Raw genomic sequence first — 15,697 nt, forward strand, 5'->3', positions numbered from 1 at the left:
ACACTTGTGAACCTGCAAAACAAGAGTGTGACAGAACACAACAATAGTAGTTATTATTAATGATAAGGTGTGTGTGTGGGGGGTTAAGGTGACCATGATTGGGTAAGACCAGGGGGAATCTGGCCAGGACACGAAGATGAACACCTCTACTTTTTTCAACAAATGTTCTGGTATTTCTAATAATCAAGGAGAGTCGGGACCTTAGTCTAACATCTCATCAGAATGACGGCGCCTTTTTTACAACACAGTATTCCCATCACAATGCTGTAGCATCAGGACCCACACAGACCACAGGGTGAGCACCCCCTACTGGTACCCACTGACACCTCTTCCAGCAGAAATCTTAGTTTCTCCCAGGAGTCTCCCATCCAGGTACTGGCCAGGCTCACACCTGCTGGGCTTCAGTGGGCTGCCAGCTGTGGGTTGCAGGGTTAGGCTGCTTACTATGCACCCTGCTGCCTGACTGTATAAATTTAAGGCTTTTTATTACTTTGTTTATTCTTCCTGTAACAAATATGGGGAATATAAATGCATAAAATGATGTAATTTATAAACTGCAGACACTTGCACGTGTCCTGTAGAAGGACAGCAAATAAAGTTTCCATTTATAGTGGCACAGAAACTACTCATTGATTTTTCAAGTCCGTTTACATCCATTTTCTAAATCCAATCCAATTTCATTCCATAGCCACCAGATGGCGGAAAGAGACCGTTCTTCTCTAACAAAATAAGATCAGTACCACAGTACAATAATTCAATTAAATTCAAGCTTTATTGTCCCATTAGGGACAGACAAAACGTTTCCAACCAAGAAGTCACTGCAACAGTGTTACAGCAAGATAATTGAGAAGATGGTTATGATACATTGCTTGAAAGAGATATTGCAGAAATACTGGAAAGTGCATACTCCCTAAATTCCTTTTTAAATTCCTGCTCCTATTTTCCCATAGATGTACACAACCTATGCTATGAATCAAATATTCAATTATTCCAAAGACTACATTGATTATGAAGATAGGTCAGTTTAATATTATACCGCAAGGATTCTTTAACAGATCTGAAGACTGTGTTAATAATAGTAATTCCTTACACTTATATAGCACTTTCTGGACACTCCACTCAAAGCGCTTTACAGGTAATGGGGATCACCTGCACCACCACTAGTGTGCAGCCCCACCTGGATGATTCAATGACAGCCATAGTACACCAGTACACTCACCACACACCACACACCAGCTATCAGTGGGGAGGAGAGCATACTGATGAAACCAATTATTAGGAAGCCATGATTGGTAAAGGCCAATGGGCACCAGGGTTACACCCCTACTCATTTTAAGAAATGCCCTGGGTCATGTTTAATGGCCACAGAGAGTCAGGACCTCAGTTTCATGTCTCATCTGAAGGAGAGCACCTTTTTAAAGTATAGTGTCCCCGTCACTATACTAGGGCATTAGGACCCATACAGAACCACAGGGTGAGCACCTCCTACTGGACCCACTTATACCTCTTCTAGCAGCAAACTTAGTTTTCCCTGGAGGTCTCCCATCCAGGTACTGACCTGGAGAAACCAGGCCCACACCTGCTGAGCTTCAGTGGGTTGCCAGCTGTGAGTTGCAGGGTGATACAGCCGCTGGCACATTTGATGTTTGATATGAGGCAGTATAAAGGTTAGGGTGCGACATTACAGCAGTCTCCTGGTAAGATTTAAAAACCCTGGTTCAATACTGAGATGTTGTACAAGATAACTCGTTATGCACTTGAAAGATCTGTCAGGGAGGAAAAGAGGGCTTATATGAACAAGGTTGATTTACAGTATTCTGAAAATACATACAGTATAGACTATGGCAAGGGATTCACGCTATCCCAAATTATAAAGGGAACAAGATTAACGGCGTTTGCACTGACACGACCCTTCCAGATGACCTCAATAACTTTTATGCTCATTTTATGTTAAGAACCATGACATTGCCATATAAAACTCAGGTTAAACATGATGAATTTGTCCATCAGGTTCCCGGGTGAGATGTATGTAGAGCACTACAACAGGTAAACCCCTACAAAGTGACCCGAAGGAGTCTCCCCCAGAGTTCTGAAAGCCTCTGCCATTCATTTGGCTGATGTCTACACAGATATATTTAATATTTCATTGTCATGGGTTATCGTTCAACGTTGTTTTAAAAGTTCTATTATCACTCCAATCCCTAAAAGATCTAGGGTGACTTGCCTGAACGACTACCGTCCCATAGCCCTTACTTCTGTAGCTATGAAATGCCTGGAGAGACTAGTATTGAGATTTATCAACAATAATATCCCTGATACACTGGCCCCTCTGCAGTTTGCATATCATCCAAATAGGCCTGTGGACGATACAGTGGCTTGTTTTACACACTGCTCTCCAGCAGCTGGAAAAACACAACACTTACATTCGAATCTTGTTTTTAGACTATAGCTCAGCCTTTAACACCTTAAGGCCCACCGAGCTCGTGTTGAAACTCACCGGGCGTGGCCTGCCCAATTCTCTGTGCAATTGGATACTGGACTTTTTGACAAATAGACCACAAGTAGTGAAAATAGGTGGAAATACTTCTTCCCCAATTACCTTAAGCACAAGAGTGCCCCAGGGCTAATTCCAAAACGTTTCTCATTCTACACACACAACTGTAATCCCACCTATGACAATAACTTCATTTACAAATTTACGGATGATACAACAGTGGTTGGCCTTATTCAATATGACGATGAAACTACTTACAGGCAGCTAATTAGAGACCTGACCAATTATGGTAAGGAAAATGACCTTGTTCTTAATGCCTCCAGGACAAAAGAAATGATCTTGGATTTCAGGAAAAACATCAATCCCCACCAATCAGTTTACATCGATGGTACTGAAATTGAGCAGGTCGACTCCATCAAGTTTCTTGGCCTACATATTAACAAAACGCTGGGCTGAGAATACTAGTGCAATTGTGAAGAAAGCCCAGCAGCGTCTGTACTTTCTGAGGTGCCTAAAGAGGAGTGGCACCCACAAAAAAGCACTGGTTAGTTTCTACCATGGTCCATTGAGAGCATTTTGACCGGTGGTATTACAGTGTGGTTCAGCGGTGCTACCCAGAAGGACAAACGCATCTTCAAGAGAGTGATGAGAATAGCTGAATGCATAATTGGAACAGAACTTCCTTCGTTGGATCGATAAAGCCTCCAGCAGTAGCAAGGCTCACGCTATCCTCAAAGACCCACTCCACCCTTACCATAGTCTGTTAAACTGGCGAGATAAATATAACCTTCAGTGTCGTAGGCCAGAGAGCATTAAGAGGAACGGGTTTATGAACGGTTTCTTCCCAAGGACAGTGCGCTTGATTCCCAAGGACATGCTGACCGGAATAACAAATAGGAGGCCCATATCTACCCCAGCTCCGTAGGCACAATATCTTTAATCATGTGCAACTTAGGAGCCATTCTTTCTTATGTGAATGTTTTGCGTAATAGTGTGTGTATAGTCTTTTTATAGTTTGTGTATACAGTGTCCTGCACATAGTCTGTGTTTTTATGTTTTCTGACTGAAAGAAACCGTGCAAGACTTCCAATGCACTGTTCGTGCAAATGGCAATAAAGGTACTTGATCTTGAACATCAATGTCGGCTACAAGAATGAAAAAAGCAAATCTGCCCAAAAAAGCAGGGAAGATGCAAAGTAAAACATTGTCAAAACTCTCACACTCGTTTCACACATTTTTATTAAGACTGCTTTCACTCCCATTTTTAAAAATACACAATTTAAACTGCAATTACTGTTTTGTTATTACCAAGAAGTATAAGGCTTTAGAAAATAATACAATTTAGTTGTATTGTGATTTCTATACAATATTTACCTTATAACAGGTTCCAGGTTAACTAATTAAAGCAATTAAAGGCAATGTTACTACAGTCACAGATGATCAGCATTAATTCGCTTAATCTAAAGCAATGACTTCTGATTTTGTTTCAGTAGTGTGCAGTGGTAGAGCCTGACATCCCAGCAGAATACTGAAAGCTATCATACATTTTCAAAATAATTATAAATTTATAGGAATTTAAAAATGCTTCATAAAACCAAGGTTCTAATGTACTGTATATTACATATTTTGGTGTCTTGAAAAGTCTGTTATTTTCCTGTCAAAATATTGTTACACATTTAGAAACCTGTTTGAAGTTTTCAGAGAAACATTACTTCCTGATTCCCACTACTCCATGTAACCTTCATAGACAATATAAATATGCAGAGCAACCTCCACCGGACTTCAAAACCTCAAGAAAACTATATAAATTTATAAACAACAGGTTAATTATTTTAATTATCTTTGTTACATAAAAATATGAGTTAAAACAAGTTATCTAATTAGTAGAAAAGCCCATAAATACTTCCAATTAGTCACAGGCAGAGATAACTACTGCTTATGACAGATTCATGAGGTAGGAAGTTATATTTAAAAGACTTGCACGAAAAAGACACTTCAGAACAGCAATTACAACATGCATGTATAAATTAATTCTGTCGCATTTAAGGATTGCTTCTTTTTGGTTATATTTCTTTTCTCTCAAACCTTCACAATGATACAAGTGACATTGTTATGGATGTTGATGTGAGTAATGGTTTTATTTAAAAAACAATTATTTTAAAAAAGTGCAGGCACACTTCCTAAGACACTCACGCATATATAAAAAGCACTTGATATGTAACTCACTGTTAAAGCACAAAAACCATAGGGGAAAGAGCAATATAAAACAGTGCAGTGTGCGTGTTCTAAATACACACTTCGTTTTTATACTTAAAGTCCCAAGAAAAATAAAATTGCATATTACTTTAAAGTGTTGACTACTATGCCATTAACCCCAGCCATTATATTTCTAAATAGAACTCAGGTTTTAGCAACAACAACAGTATGACATCATGCTTTTTCACAGGTGAGCAGCTGACCACTGATGTCTGAAGATTTGAATGTCTTCAGATATCCAATCATTCTGAATTTCCTTTAAATCTGTTACCAGGACAGATGTGCAGTATACTATACAGAAAAACAAATGAATGCAAGGTATCCTTGCCATACAGCAATCAAAGGATACTTGCACTAAAACTGAGTTTAACGAACGGATTTGAATAAAGAAACTTTCTTAACACTATATGCTCTGATCTATAACAACTGCCCACAGAAACTGAAAGCAATTAATTCAGTGAAATTAAATGCTGCTTAATTTGCCATTTCACAGGACATACTGCTTTGGTTGACTGTTAATGCTCAGTGCTCTTTCAGTTTGAGATATCAGATGAGCTGCTCTGTTGCTCAGCAGTCTGCATTCATGTAGGATATCTGTGGAAAGACAACACAGAACAATGTCTTTTATCATCAATCAAAGATTTACAATCTTTATTTCGTATTAGTAATTTACTTTCTTAAAATGCCATTAATTTAAAATCTAAGTCAGATTACAGACAATCTTAACAAAGCAGTTTAATTCTGTCTTCTATGTATTTAATTTCTTGCTTGCTACACCAGTGGTCCAGTCAACTTCTTTATTGAAACCATGGCCAGGGCTAGATTACTAGATCACTATACGTTTTCTGAAACCATATTTGTGTTATTCACCATGTCAAATATCTATTAATCTAATTAAGAGATAACTTCATTAGAAAAAGCTCACGATACAGACTTCTTCTTTAATACCCTTTTTATTCATAATTAGTTTAATGCTCATTAATCTCAATAGTGGTATATAATTACACATTTAGTGTTATTCTTTTATTTAATGATCCATTAAGTACAATCCTATAATGCTTAAGATTTTGTTTTGTTTTGCATGCGATTTTGATCTCTCGAATTCCACCGCAGAATCCCTACAATAGCTATAGCAGAACAAAGAAACACTAGGAATTTAACCCAGACTTACACATCTGGCAGTTAGCCTTCATTTAACCTTGATTTGGGAGGGAAACACTTACCATTAAATTGTTTATAGGCTTCTTCGATGATTGCATTGTTTGATCGTTTAAGATCCCAATAGCCTTCTTCAACCCAAGGTTTACAATCAAGTACCTCTGGTAACGGACCATTTTTATAAATCCCTGCTATCAATAACATAGAAAAAAAACATATTTCACTTTCCAAGTAATTTCAACTGTAATAATAAGATGGCTTCAACAACCCTTAATATTCATAGCAATGATGCCTCCATTACCCACATACAGTATATTATTGCCATTATATTATATATTAAAAACCTGTATTTTCCTTTGTAAATGTGATATATTCTGTATTTCTGCCATGCAATATTTCTCAGAACAACCATTGCAAATATTGCCATTCTACAACAAGAACTACGGATGATTAAACCATAAAGCCTCTCTCAAGGCAAAACAAAATGTGGGCCTTATTCATGTTTAAGATGGATTAGTATTACTTTACTCTTGTCTCAGAAACGCCTTCATTGAAAATGCACTCCCCTTTCAATGTAATACTGTAGCATTATCTGACATTACAAACATCACTTTAAAGTAAAGACCTGCTTGATTTTTTATGATTAAAATGCAAAAAAACCTTTTAAGGAGTCATCAATGTCTCTGCACAACTGATATAAGTCACTGCCTCGGCCAGCCAACCTTTCACCTAGAAGAGAAGTAAAGTCCCACTGGTACCAAAACTTGTAAAGATTCCTCATAATCTGGGGAGTTTGGGTAATCACACTGCTGACACCACTAGAAAAAGCTTAACTGTTAAGTGTCAAGAATGCAAATCGTTCAGGGTGTTTTTTTTTTTGAATGAATAAAAACAAATCAGTTTGCGCGATGAAAACTTATTGTAGATGGAATTAAGTGATTTGTGTGTTTTTAAATATCCCGGCTTTACTGTACTTTGTAAAAACGTCAAAGACTGCACTATGATGCATTAATAAATGAGTGGCATACGAACTACATACATTACAGTAAGAGGGAGAAGTGGAAAGGTCTCTGGCCCTTTTAACCAGAAGGTTGCAGGTTCAAATCCCAGGAGATGTACTGCTATTGTACTCTTGGGCAAGGTACTGTATAATACTCTGATTGCTCCAGTAATGTGCCCAGCTGTATAGGTAGAAAACCTAAAACTCTTTGGATAAAAGAGTCAGACAAATAAATGAACACCAGACAATCAGTGTTCACCGCATGTGATGTTTCCTTTGTTGTGGAAAATAAACTTTTTAAATTTAAATGTGTTATTATTTTGATATGTACTAGAAATGACATTTTCCACAGATGAAAACTCACTTACCGTCTAACACTTTGATGTTTGGAAACATTTCTAGGATTATATTTCTATAAGATGTGTTCTTGCAAACTAAAAACAAACACAAACAATACATCATTTAATCATTTTATACATAGAAAATAACATTTTTAATTGTTACATTCTAAAAGTATGCAATATTTTATAGTACATTTACTTTACAAAGTTAAAAAAATGATTTAAAAATATCTTTTGAGGCTATCAAATTATCAAATAAATGTCTCATTTAACACTTTAAAATTTCATTATGTTGGATTATTTTATAAGGAAAAAAACCCAAAATTGAACTTGACATTAAATATTTTCTGAATACAATGCTGAATTTTGACAGCTTCATTTCCACCATCTAGCCAGATCATTTTCCATTTCATAAGCTAAGCAAATCTGGCCCTCAACAATATTGGGATGAAAACCCTCTAAGGAAAATCAGGTTGCTCCTGTAAGTAGTTTTGTTGCATCTGTAGATGATCAGAGACACTGTGTAGTGGTATAGATGCTGGCTCTTTGGAATCTAATGGAATAAAGTAAAACAAGGTCTTGACTACTTTGCAATAAAGGTTCCATGGCACTTTTCAAAAGAATAAGGATCTTATCCCCAGGGTGCTGCCTGAATTCCACCTTGGACTTGCATAGTCTAGCCTATATATATTTTCCCCTTAATTCAATCGGTGAAGTAACTTCTCATTTCTCCACCTGAACTGCTGTGCAGTATGTCTGCCGGTGTAAAATGCTCCCAAACGTCACAAAAGTATGCATTTAAGTGGTGGATAAAATGAGTTCCTTCCTATTGGTAAAGTGTTTTGTGATCTTGTGTGATGAAAAGCATAATATAGATGTAATTAATTGATTATTGCATGGTTATCTGCAAGCTGTGCTCACCTGGATTGGTGTAGTTACAGGAAATGTCCTTAAGCCGAAAGCTCTCCAGTTTTCTTAAAGACTGAAGACACTGGAGATTTTCAAAACTAGATATTTCAATCACAAGCAAAAAACATTTTTTAATGTATACGAAATAAAAAAACTAAGAGATTTATTTCAGAGAAAAGATTGTGAAAGTATCTTTAAACTGATTTTAAGAATGCAACAAGTAAAACTGCATTCCTGTCCTGCAACTGTTAGGACAGAAGATAGTGTACCATTACATTTTCTTAAAATAACCTCTGACAGATAACAATATATAAAACAGGTGAAATCAAGAGAGAAGCTCAATACACCAACTAGCATTGATAGAACGGAAAGACTGGAAAAATACTATTTTGGTGGTCCTTATGTCTTCTGCACTTCACAGCATGCATTACTACACCAGCACAGATTCAAGTTGGAAAAATCAAATTTACATCACAGCCTCTTGTTAAGCCTCTGGCATTTGACAAAAAACACTCAGGAAAGTTAAGTTGGTTTAAACCCTTATTCACAGTATAACTACCCCCTAGTATTTCTCCACTATCATAAAAAATGCTGAAAGCAGGACGCAGTGAACTTTAAAATAGGTACACTATCATTGCCTTGTTGTTCATATTGCTGCCTTAAATTGTTTTATGACATGTATTCCTCTCAGAAAATGAATTTTCCTAAGCTGTGCACAAATGTAACACTATCAAGCAAATCTGATCAGGCAGTCTTTTGTAACTGGTAATTTTTAATCAAGGACCAGAAACATTTTAAGGATAAGCAGTGTCAAAATTTACAACTCCTCTGTGAATCCCTTCTGTGGAGAGAGTATGTAATTGTAATACATACAATTAGAAACTAGATCAAATTAGAAACTGAAAGACAATTAGAATACTTTGAAGTATTCGCTAAAAATACAGACTTATGCAGCGGCTTACTCTGTGCGAGATATGGTAGGCTATTTGATGCTGAAGCCTTGATTAGATGTGACGATAAACCCAAAAGCAAAAAGATAAATCAAACAAGAACGGGTTTACTATCGGTGATAAATCCATTCCAAACAAAAGGCACTGATCAGTAAACAAGTATTTGAAATGTAATGTGTTTAAATTCTTATATTTGTACAGTATGTGTAAATGTAAACTATACAGATACCTATACTATAAAGTATTTTGTAAGTTTCTCATGACTGATGATTAAAACCTATCCACTGTTTACAGAAGACCCTTGGTTAGGAATAATCCTATTCTTCAGTAGTGAAAGCCTTTACACTTGTGTAAAGCTAAGACTATGTATTGTAATTAAATATCATGTCTTTTTGCTGCACTGCAGACAAAGATATAATAGGGAAGCATTTATGGTCCATCTACAAAAAATATACCAGTATTACTGCAGCCTGTTCGCATGTAACACTGAAGAAATACTACCTGCTAATGAGGTTGCCGGCTACATTTAGACTCTGAAGATTGTCACAAAGGCAAATGGGTTCTGTAATTAGAAAAACATTTCATGCAGTTAGTGTCACTTAATTCTTCACAATGTAAATAGTTCTCAAAACTACACCAGAGACGAATACTACGTACATAGCACAGAGTACAGCTTCTGAATAGCTGAATCCAAATCCAAAATCCAACTTTTTTTAGCCTAATATGTATTCCCAGAAAATTGGCTTATTCCACTGAAAATAAACCTGATAAGTAAACATTTCAGCATAAGGCTCAAAAATAGAACCCAAGAAACCAGAAGATATCTAACATATTTGAGTACTTATCCATCATAAAAGATCACAATTTCCTTACCGAAGTTTGTGATCCTGTTTGCAGACAAATTAAGCACTATGAGAAGTTTCAGAGAAGCCAGAGGCTTTAAGGATGTGATATAATTTCCTGACAGGTCCAGTCTTTCCAAGTTTATGCATTCTCCTATACAACCCAGATCATATATGCCTGGAAAACATAAAATAGAGGACAATGTATTTTTAACTAAACATTTAAATTAAATTCAGCGTATTGTCCTTCTCTGCATTAGTGTATGTCTGAAAACATTTTATCAAATCTTCTTTAATATACATTTTTATCTTATGTCACAAAAGTGATGAAAAACTTCTTTTATGGAGGACAAAGTGTACTGGACACACAGGATGGGTTGAAAGCTCTTTTTTCATGCAAACATTCATAGAGACAGCAAGCAAAGGTGAAAAAATCAACCTACCCCAAAAATTAGAAGTAAAAGCTTATCACAGCAGCAAAACAAAAAACATGCTTGTTGTATTAAGAAATTTCTTACCAAGACATCTGAGCTTCAAGTACAAGACTGATTCCAAATCAAACTCTCCTGTTTTAGATTTCAGCAATGCAGCTGTGATTTTTGCAAATTCAGTCTCTGCAAGACAAGAGAATGAGGGCATGTGCAACTGTGTGAAGTGAAATGACACAAAGAGAGGTCCACCTATCTATTCTAATATCTGTAACCTAGCTGCACACTACACTTTGTCATGACTCATTGCTGCAGCAGAATCTCTAACACTGATTCTCCCTGATTCTTTGTCTATTCTGCTTGGTGGTAGAGTAGAGTAGAGTGGAGCTGCTCTATCATTCTATTATTAGAAGGCTTCTCAGAGATAACAAAATGCTATGAAAAAGAACAGAACGAGAAGGCTGTGTGAGGTTCTTCAAATCAGCATCTAACACAGACAGGGATTTAAGCCAAGGACTGACTACAGCAGCTTCTGACTGTGTGTGAGGTCATCATTAGTGGCTGTTGCTAAGGTATTCTGCCTTAAAGTTGAATTATATACTACCTATACACTGCAGATGAATATGAAAAGTTTCTCCTACTCTGTTCTGACTGTTCGAGATTGGAAAACTCTTTTTCCATATGCCACAATGGCATGAAAGATACACTGCAGAATTGCACTTAATGCTTCCTGCAGGTGATTAACAGCAGCGGTCTGAATTATACATGATTTTTTTTCTGATGTTAAAAGTAATTATCATTTCATAAATATTAAACAACAAATCTGAGAGTTCGTATTTCTGTAAAGTCAAACTATTACTGCAAGTAGCAGTAAAACTAGGAACTGTAAGCCTGTAAGTTTTTCAATGGGACTCGGTACTAGGAAGGAGTACACTTTAGTGAGATTTATTTTTTAAAATAAACAATTTGGTTAAATTGAAAACTGAGTTACAATTATATTTGAATCTGAGATATTTACCTGTGTGTTTTCTTGAATACTTGTGCATGTCCATTGAAAACCATGCAAATAAATGTTACAAGTTATAGGCTGTGATTCATGTTATCAGGATTTCCTAGACCAGCACTTTTATCTAAAGCATCTTATATTGTGCAGCATAAGCACCAATTATTTAGATGGGCATTTTACTGGAACACTTTGGATTATGTATGTTCCTCAATAGTACAACAATGTCACACATGGGATTTGAACTTGCTATCTTCCAGAAGTCTAACCACTACTGCCCAATGTCCATTGCTATAAAGCAATAAGCAAACGCGTTTATAGAATACGGCTAAGAATAAATTGGCCAGAACGAAACAAAAAATACTATGAAAGTCAAATAATTTACGAACTACTAGGCTACACGGTGCTACCTGTATCTGTCTGTTTCATTAGTTTATTTAAATTAAGGCCTGCATATCAAATGCTACATTGGAGCTATCCAGGAAAACAATTGATTTCTGCCAAGCACACAATTGATCTTGGCGAACATTTACTTTGTTGTCCTTGAGAAGGGATTACTGGACGTCAGTCAGTATAACGTAGAAAACGGGGAGCGCCGAAATTCAAGGGCTTATTTCTCAATGATTATATGTGCGTCATCGCTCGATATACATGACGCTTCTGCACCAATGTGTCCTCAGGAACAGTCGCTTGGAGTCCATATTCCTTGTGTCCCTGTGTAGCTGAGAAGCTCAGTGCAGGAGACTTAGACATATTGGCAGCTGTATCAATCCGTTGTGCACACAGCAAAAAAAAAAAGAAGCAAGGAGGCTTGCCAAACAAACTTACCTTGGTCTTTGTCCTTTTTGAAATCCATCCCTCATGTTCTTAATTTGCCATACAGCATCTGATTTTAAAGCATTTTTATTTCAAATTTGCGACTATCGCCTGTGTGAATGGATCTCTTCCTATCGGAAGTTTATCGGATTCTGGTTTAATCATACGATATTCCACAGCAGTGCATTTACACACACAAAAAAATTGCACCACAAAAGAAAAAAAAACGTGTCATGAAATGTAGGAGTTTTAAATAGATAAATACACCCGGAAGTTCATTTTCTACATTTTTTGTGTACTCTCGTCGGTTACTAGGGTATTGTCAAGGAGACGGTTCAAAGGAGCGCAAACCGTTATCGCGAAAAAGGTTTGCAGCACAACGTTTCGATACACGGCAGTGTGTGCATGTCTCGGAAACCGGATCCGTTTCAATGTTAGGTCTGTTCTGTAAGGTGTATGTAGTTTTGTCCAGCGTCACAAAATCCCCAAGTAAACTCCAGCGCTGGGGGGCAGACTCTCTGTTACTGTAACCCAGTGCTGTTATTTGCATCTTTTCGTGGTCACGCTATCAGTTGACTTGGACTCAAACTTGGTGATTGAGGTTGTTTTTTTTTTTAAGTTTGCAGCCTGAGGTGCACGGTGAAATTTAAATTGCACTTCCCCGATTAAACACACGATTGCTATGCACAAGAGCCTCCTTCCACCCGTGCAATGTTCAAGATGCAGCAGAAAAAATATAGAAAGCTATATAAAAAACAGTATAAAAAATACAGAATGCATAGTTGTTATTATGTCACGTGGCTTCTTACTTAACATTTATATCTTTGAAACATTACGTAGCTTTTCTTAATAATCTTCTTCTTCTTTTTCTTCTTCTTATTGTTATCATCAATCTGAAGAAGACGAAAGTCCTGTGTATCTATTAATCTTCCTGATGTATCGCACCTTTTTTTGGGAGGGACAACAACATTTGTTATGGGATAACGTACGGTATTTTACTTTTTCTTTGTTCTTCAGCATCTGCTATCTCACCTCTCGCCACTTCACCCACCCACTGTAATTTCACCCTTTTTCACACGTCCATGTGGGCAGACATTTATTCAGGGGGGATCTGTGCATCTCACTCGGGAACAATTCTTTGCAGTCGGTCCGCTATGTTAACGAAATGCAGTCCGTTCATGATTTACTGGTGCTATCGGTACAGTACATACTGTATTTGAAGGGAATTCATTACCAGTAACTTGCATGCCTGTTAAAATGACCACTAAGGTTTCTGTTAATCATTTCAGACTCCTGACGCTCTTTTGAGTGTTACAAGACGAAGTGTAAAGAGTGCACGTCACTAATATATTCTATACATCCTGTACATCCAGCCCTCTGCTACAAAAATCTCCATTACTCACAATTCCGTGATGGATGGACAATGCTCGCACACTGCGTACTTCACTAGAATTGGTCCACACTGAGCAACTATATCAATGGACACCAGAGCAACAGAGAGTGCCCCTGCAATGACCTGTTTCACATGTAGAAATTTGTTATGTATTTTGCTTCCATTTCATGCGATACAAATAAACTATGGGCTTTCACTTTAATTCATTGCAGCCTGTTGATGTTACTAGGGTCCGTTCCTTAAAAAGGTAAAATATTCATTTGTAATCATAAAGCCGTTTTCTGGCATAGTTTAAAACACAGGTAAATTATTAAGAATGTATTTTACCTTTAATAATTTCATTACAGGTGTGGAATCGTGGTCTGATCTATGATGACCATTACATTACATGCGTTATTTTTTAAGAGTCTTTACTGGACTGAGGAAAAAACTCATCTTTCAAGTCAAGTTCGCCCCTTAATACATAAATGAATGCTTTTCAACATTTAAATTGAGAAGGAGTCAAACTGCGCCCCCCAAAAACAAACAAAAACTGCGCCTATTTACAGAGAAAACGGTACAATTATTATAAAATTACAGGTGTAAATTTAGAATGACGTGCTTTTGGAACACCTACAGTACTGGCTGTAAAAAAGGTAGGTGCTGTAAAAACATGTAATTCTATATTCTAAAATGCAAAATGTAAAAACGTAATAAAACGAAGGGGGGTGGCGGGTTATTATGTAAAACTAAAATATTGATGTTGCGTTTTTCTCATTTCCAGGTCGGTTCTCAATTCCATCACAGCATACAGTATGTTACTTCAGGCGCCGCCTTGTGGCTGTGTGTTACTAGTAGTAGCATTAAGTATCAGGGCGGTCTCTCACTGTAAGCACTGGTGTGGCCGTGGACAGCGGTCAGTGCTGAAACACCGTTTTTATACTTCCTAGTCCTTCCAGTATTCTTTTGCTACGGATGACAACAACTATATCTCAGCACGTTTCATCTTCGGGGATGGACTTAACGGACTTTTACTGTTACAGTAAAAGCAAAACTGTAAATTATATTTTGTCGTTTTGACACATCCCGCATTCTGGTCCACCAGGTAGTGGAAATTCAATGCGGGCTTGTAACTGTCTCCAGTCCGACCGACCACGCCGTATATATATGCCCTAAATGCCTAGAATAGGAAGGACGCCTCCAACCTCCAATGTGATGCATCTGTTTAAAAGGAAAATTACTCGGCTAAGATGGGTAATAAGCAAACGATATTTACTGATGAACAGCTTGACGCTTATCAGGTAAGAGCTTGATGAAGTTGGAGTTATCTGGCTTTACAAAATCTTTTTGTTGTTGTTGTTGTTCCCGCTTTGGTTTGATCTGTCCTATATATTTGTACAAACTAATTATTTTTTTCCTCGTGTCTTGAACTTCAGTATTTGATTGCAAGTTTACCCTAATGCTCACCACAAACCCTTAGGGGAAACCACGCAAAGACGGGTTTATCAGTTTGTACAGATACATTAAATTGACGATAAGTGTTGTCATAGGGGCAGTAGCATTCATCTCTCGTGGTTTGTACAGCACACTTTGAATCCGTTTTTACTGTGGACTGCGGTTAAGTCAATATAAGCGAGATAAGCCACATAAAAGCGTTCACAACCCAATGTATTCCTTTTACAGTATAGTATAGTATGGCGAACTTATATATTCAGGAAACGTATAATACTAACGTCAAATTGAATGTTTTCGAAGCTTTATGTTTAAAAACTGTCATTTAAACGGTTGTAGTTTGAAGTGTTGTAATCACTGGTATTTTCAATAATATGAACACATTCGTACTCTTTAAGGTAGGCTAGGGTCCAACTGACATCCGTATTTATTGGGGTATACGAGGGTACAATGTAATTTAGAAGAAAACCAGCGCAGCAGAACCTTGAAGAACTGAATAGTGGGCAGATTATTTAATTAATTTAGTTAGTTATCTGGCTGTTACCTACAGTATTTATCCACGAAACAGATTGCTCATATAATCGATTGTTCTTGATACATAATACATACTGTATAATGGTGTAAATGTATGGACAAAAGCAATAAAAATTTGATGGAAGATTAAGAAAATTGTACA

At 37.0% G+C, this 15,697-nt stretch overlaps 2 protein-coding genes across 6 annotated transcripts in view; one reads left to right on the forward strand and one right to left on the reverse strand.

Annotated features, from left to right (window-relative positions):
* Positions 1 to 3,716: 3,716 nt before the first annotated feature.
* lrrc61 (leucine rich repeat containing 61) lies at positions 3,717 to 12,560 on the reverse strand. 2 transcript variants are annotated; one of them, XM_088641627.1, is made up of 9 exons: positions 12,210 to 12,560; positions 10,469 to 10,564; positions 9,982 to 10,128; positions 9,610 to 9,670; positions 8,171 to 8,256; positions 7,277 to 7,342; positions 6,569 to 6,637; positions 5,974 to 6,096; positions 3,717 to 5,344 (listed from the first exon to the last, which is right to left on the reverse strand). In XM_088641627.1, the coding sequence occupies exons 1-9, from the start codon at positions 12,235 to 12,237 to the stop codon at positions 5,238 to 5,240; spliced, it is 783 nt and encodes a 260-aa protein (XP_088497753.1). In that variant the 5' UTR covers positions 12,238 to 12,560; the 3' UTR covers positions 3,717 to 5,237. The 2 variants fall into 2 exon arrangements, with proteins under 2 accessions (XP_088497753.1, XP_088497752.1); XM_088641626.1 differs by having other exon boundaries at positions 5,974 to 6,099.
* Positions 12,561 to 12,673: 113 nt separating this feature from the next.
* The window catches only part of cib2 (calcium and integrin binding family member 2), a 40,016-nt gene continuing 36,992 nt past the window's right edge, over positions 12,674 to 15,697 (forward strand). For 2 of the 4 annotated variants that reach the window (XM_088641628.1, XM_088641630.1), the window contains exons 1-2: positions 12,674 to 12,798; positions 13,097 to 14,870. In XM_088641628.1, coding sequence (XP_088497754.1) covers positions 14,820 to 14,870 — 51 coding nt within the window. In that variant the 5' untranslated portion in view covers positions 12,674 to 12,798; positions 13,097 to 14,819. Of the gene's footprint in view, positions 12,799 to 12,941; positions 14,871 to 15,697 lie in introns of those variants that run through there. The other 2 variants (XM_088641629.1, XM_088641631.1) reach the window with 2 other exon arrangements.

The sequence above is a fragment of the Lepisosteus platostomus genome, chromosome 7, assembly GCF_059453375.1.
Source record: "Lepisosteus platostomus isolate fLepPlt1 chromosome 7, fLepPlt1.hap1, whole genome shotgun sequence".
NCBI lineage: Eukaryota > Metazoa > Chordata > Actinopteri > Semionotiformes > Lepisosteidae > Lepisosteus > Lepisosteus platostomus.

Excerpts from the sequence above, each read along its gene's own strand:
- lrrc61 (XM_088641626.1), bottom strand. The coding sequence starts at position 12,237 with ATGGATTTCAAAAAGGACAAAGACCAAG. Across the intron at positions 6,100-6,568 it reads CATTGATGACTCCTTAAAAG|CAGGGATTTATAAAAATGGT; the intron begins GTTTTTTTGCAT and ends TGTTATTGATAG. Across the intron at positions 5,345-5,973 it reads AGCCTATAAACAATTTAATG|ATATCCTACATGAATGCAGA; the intron begins GTAAGTGTTTCC and ends GTCTTTCCACAG.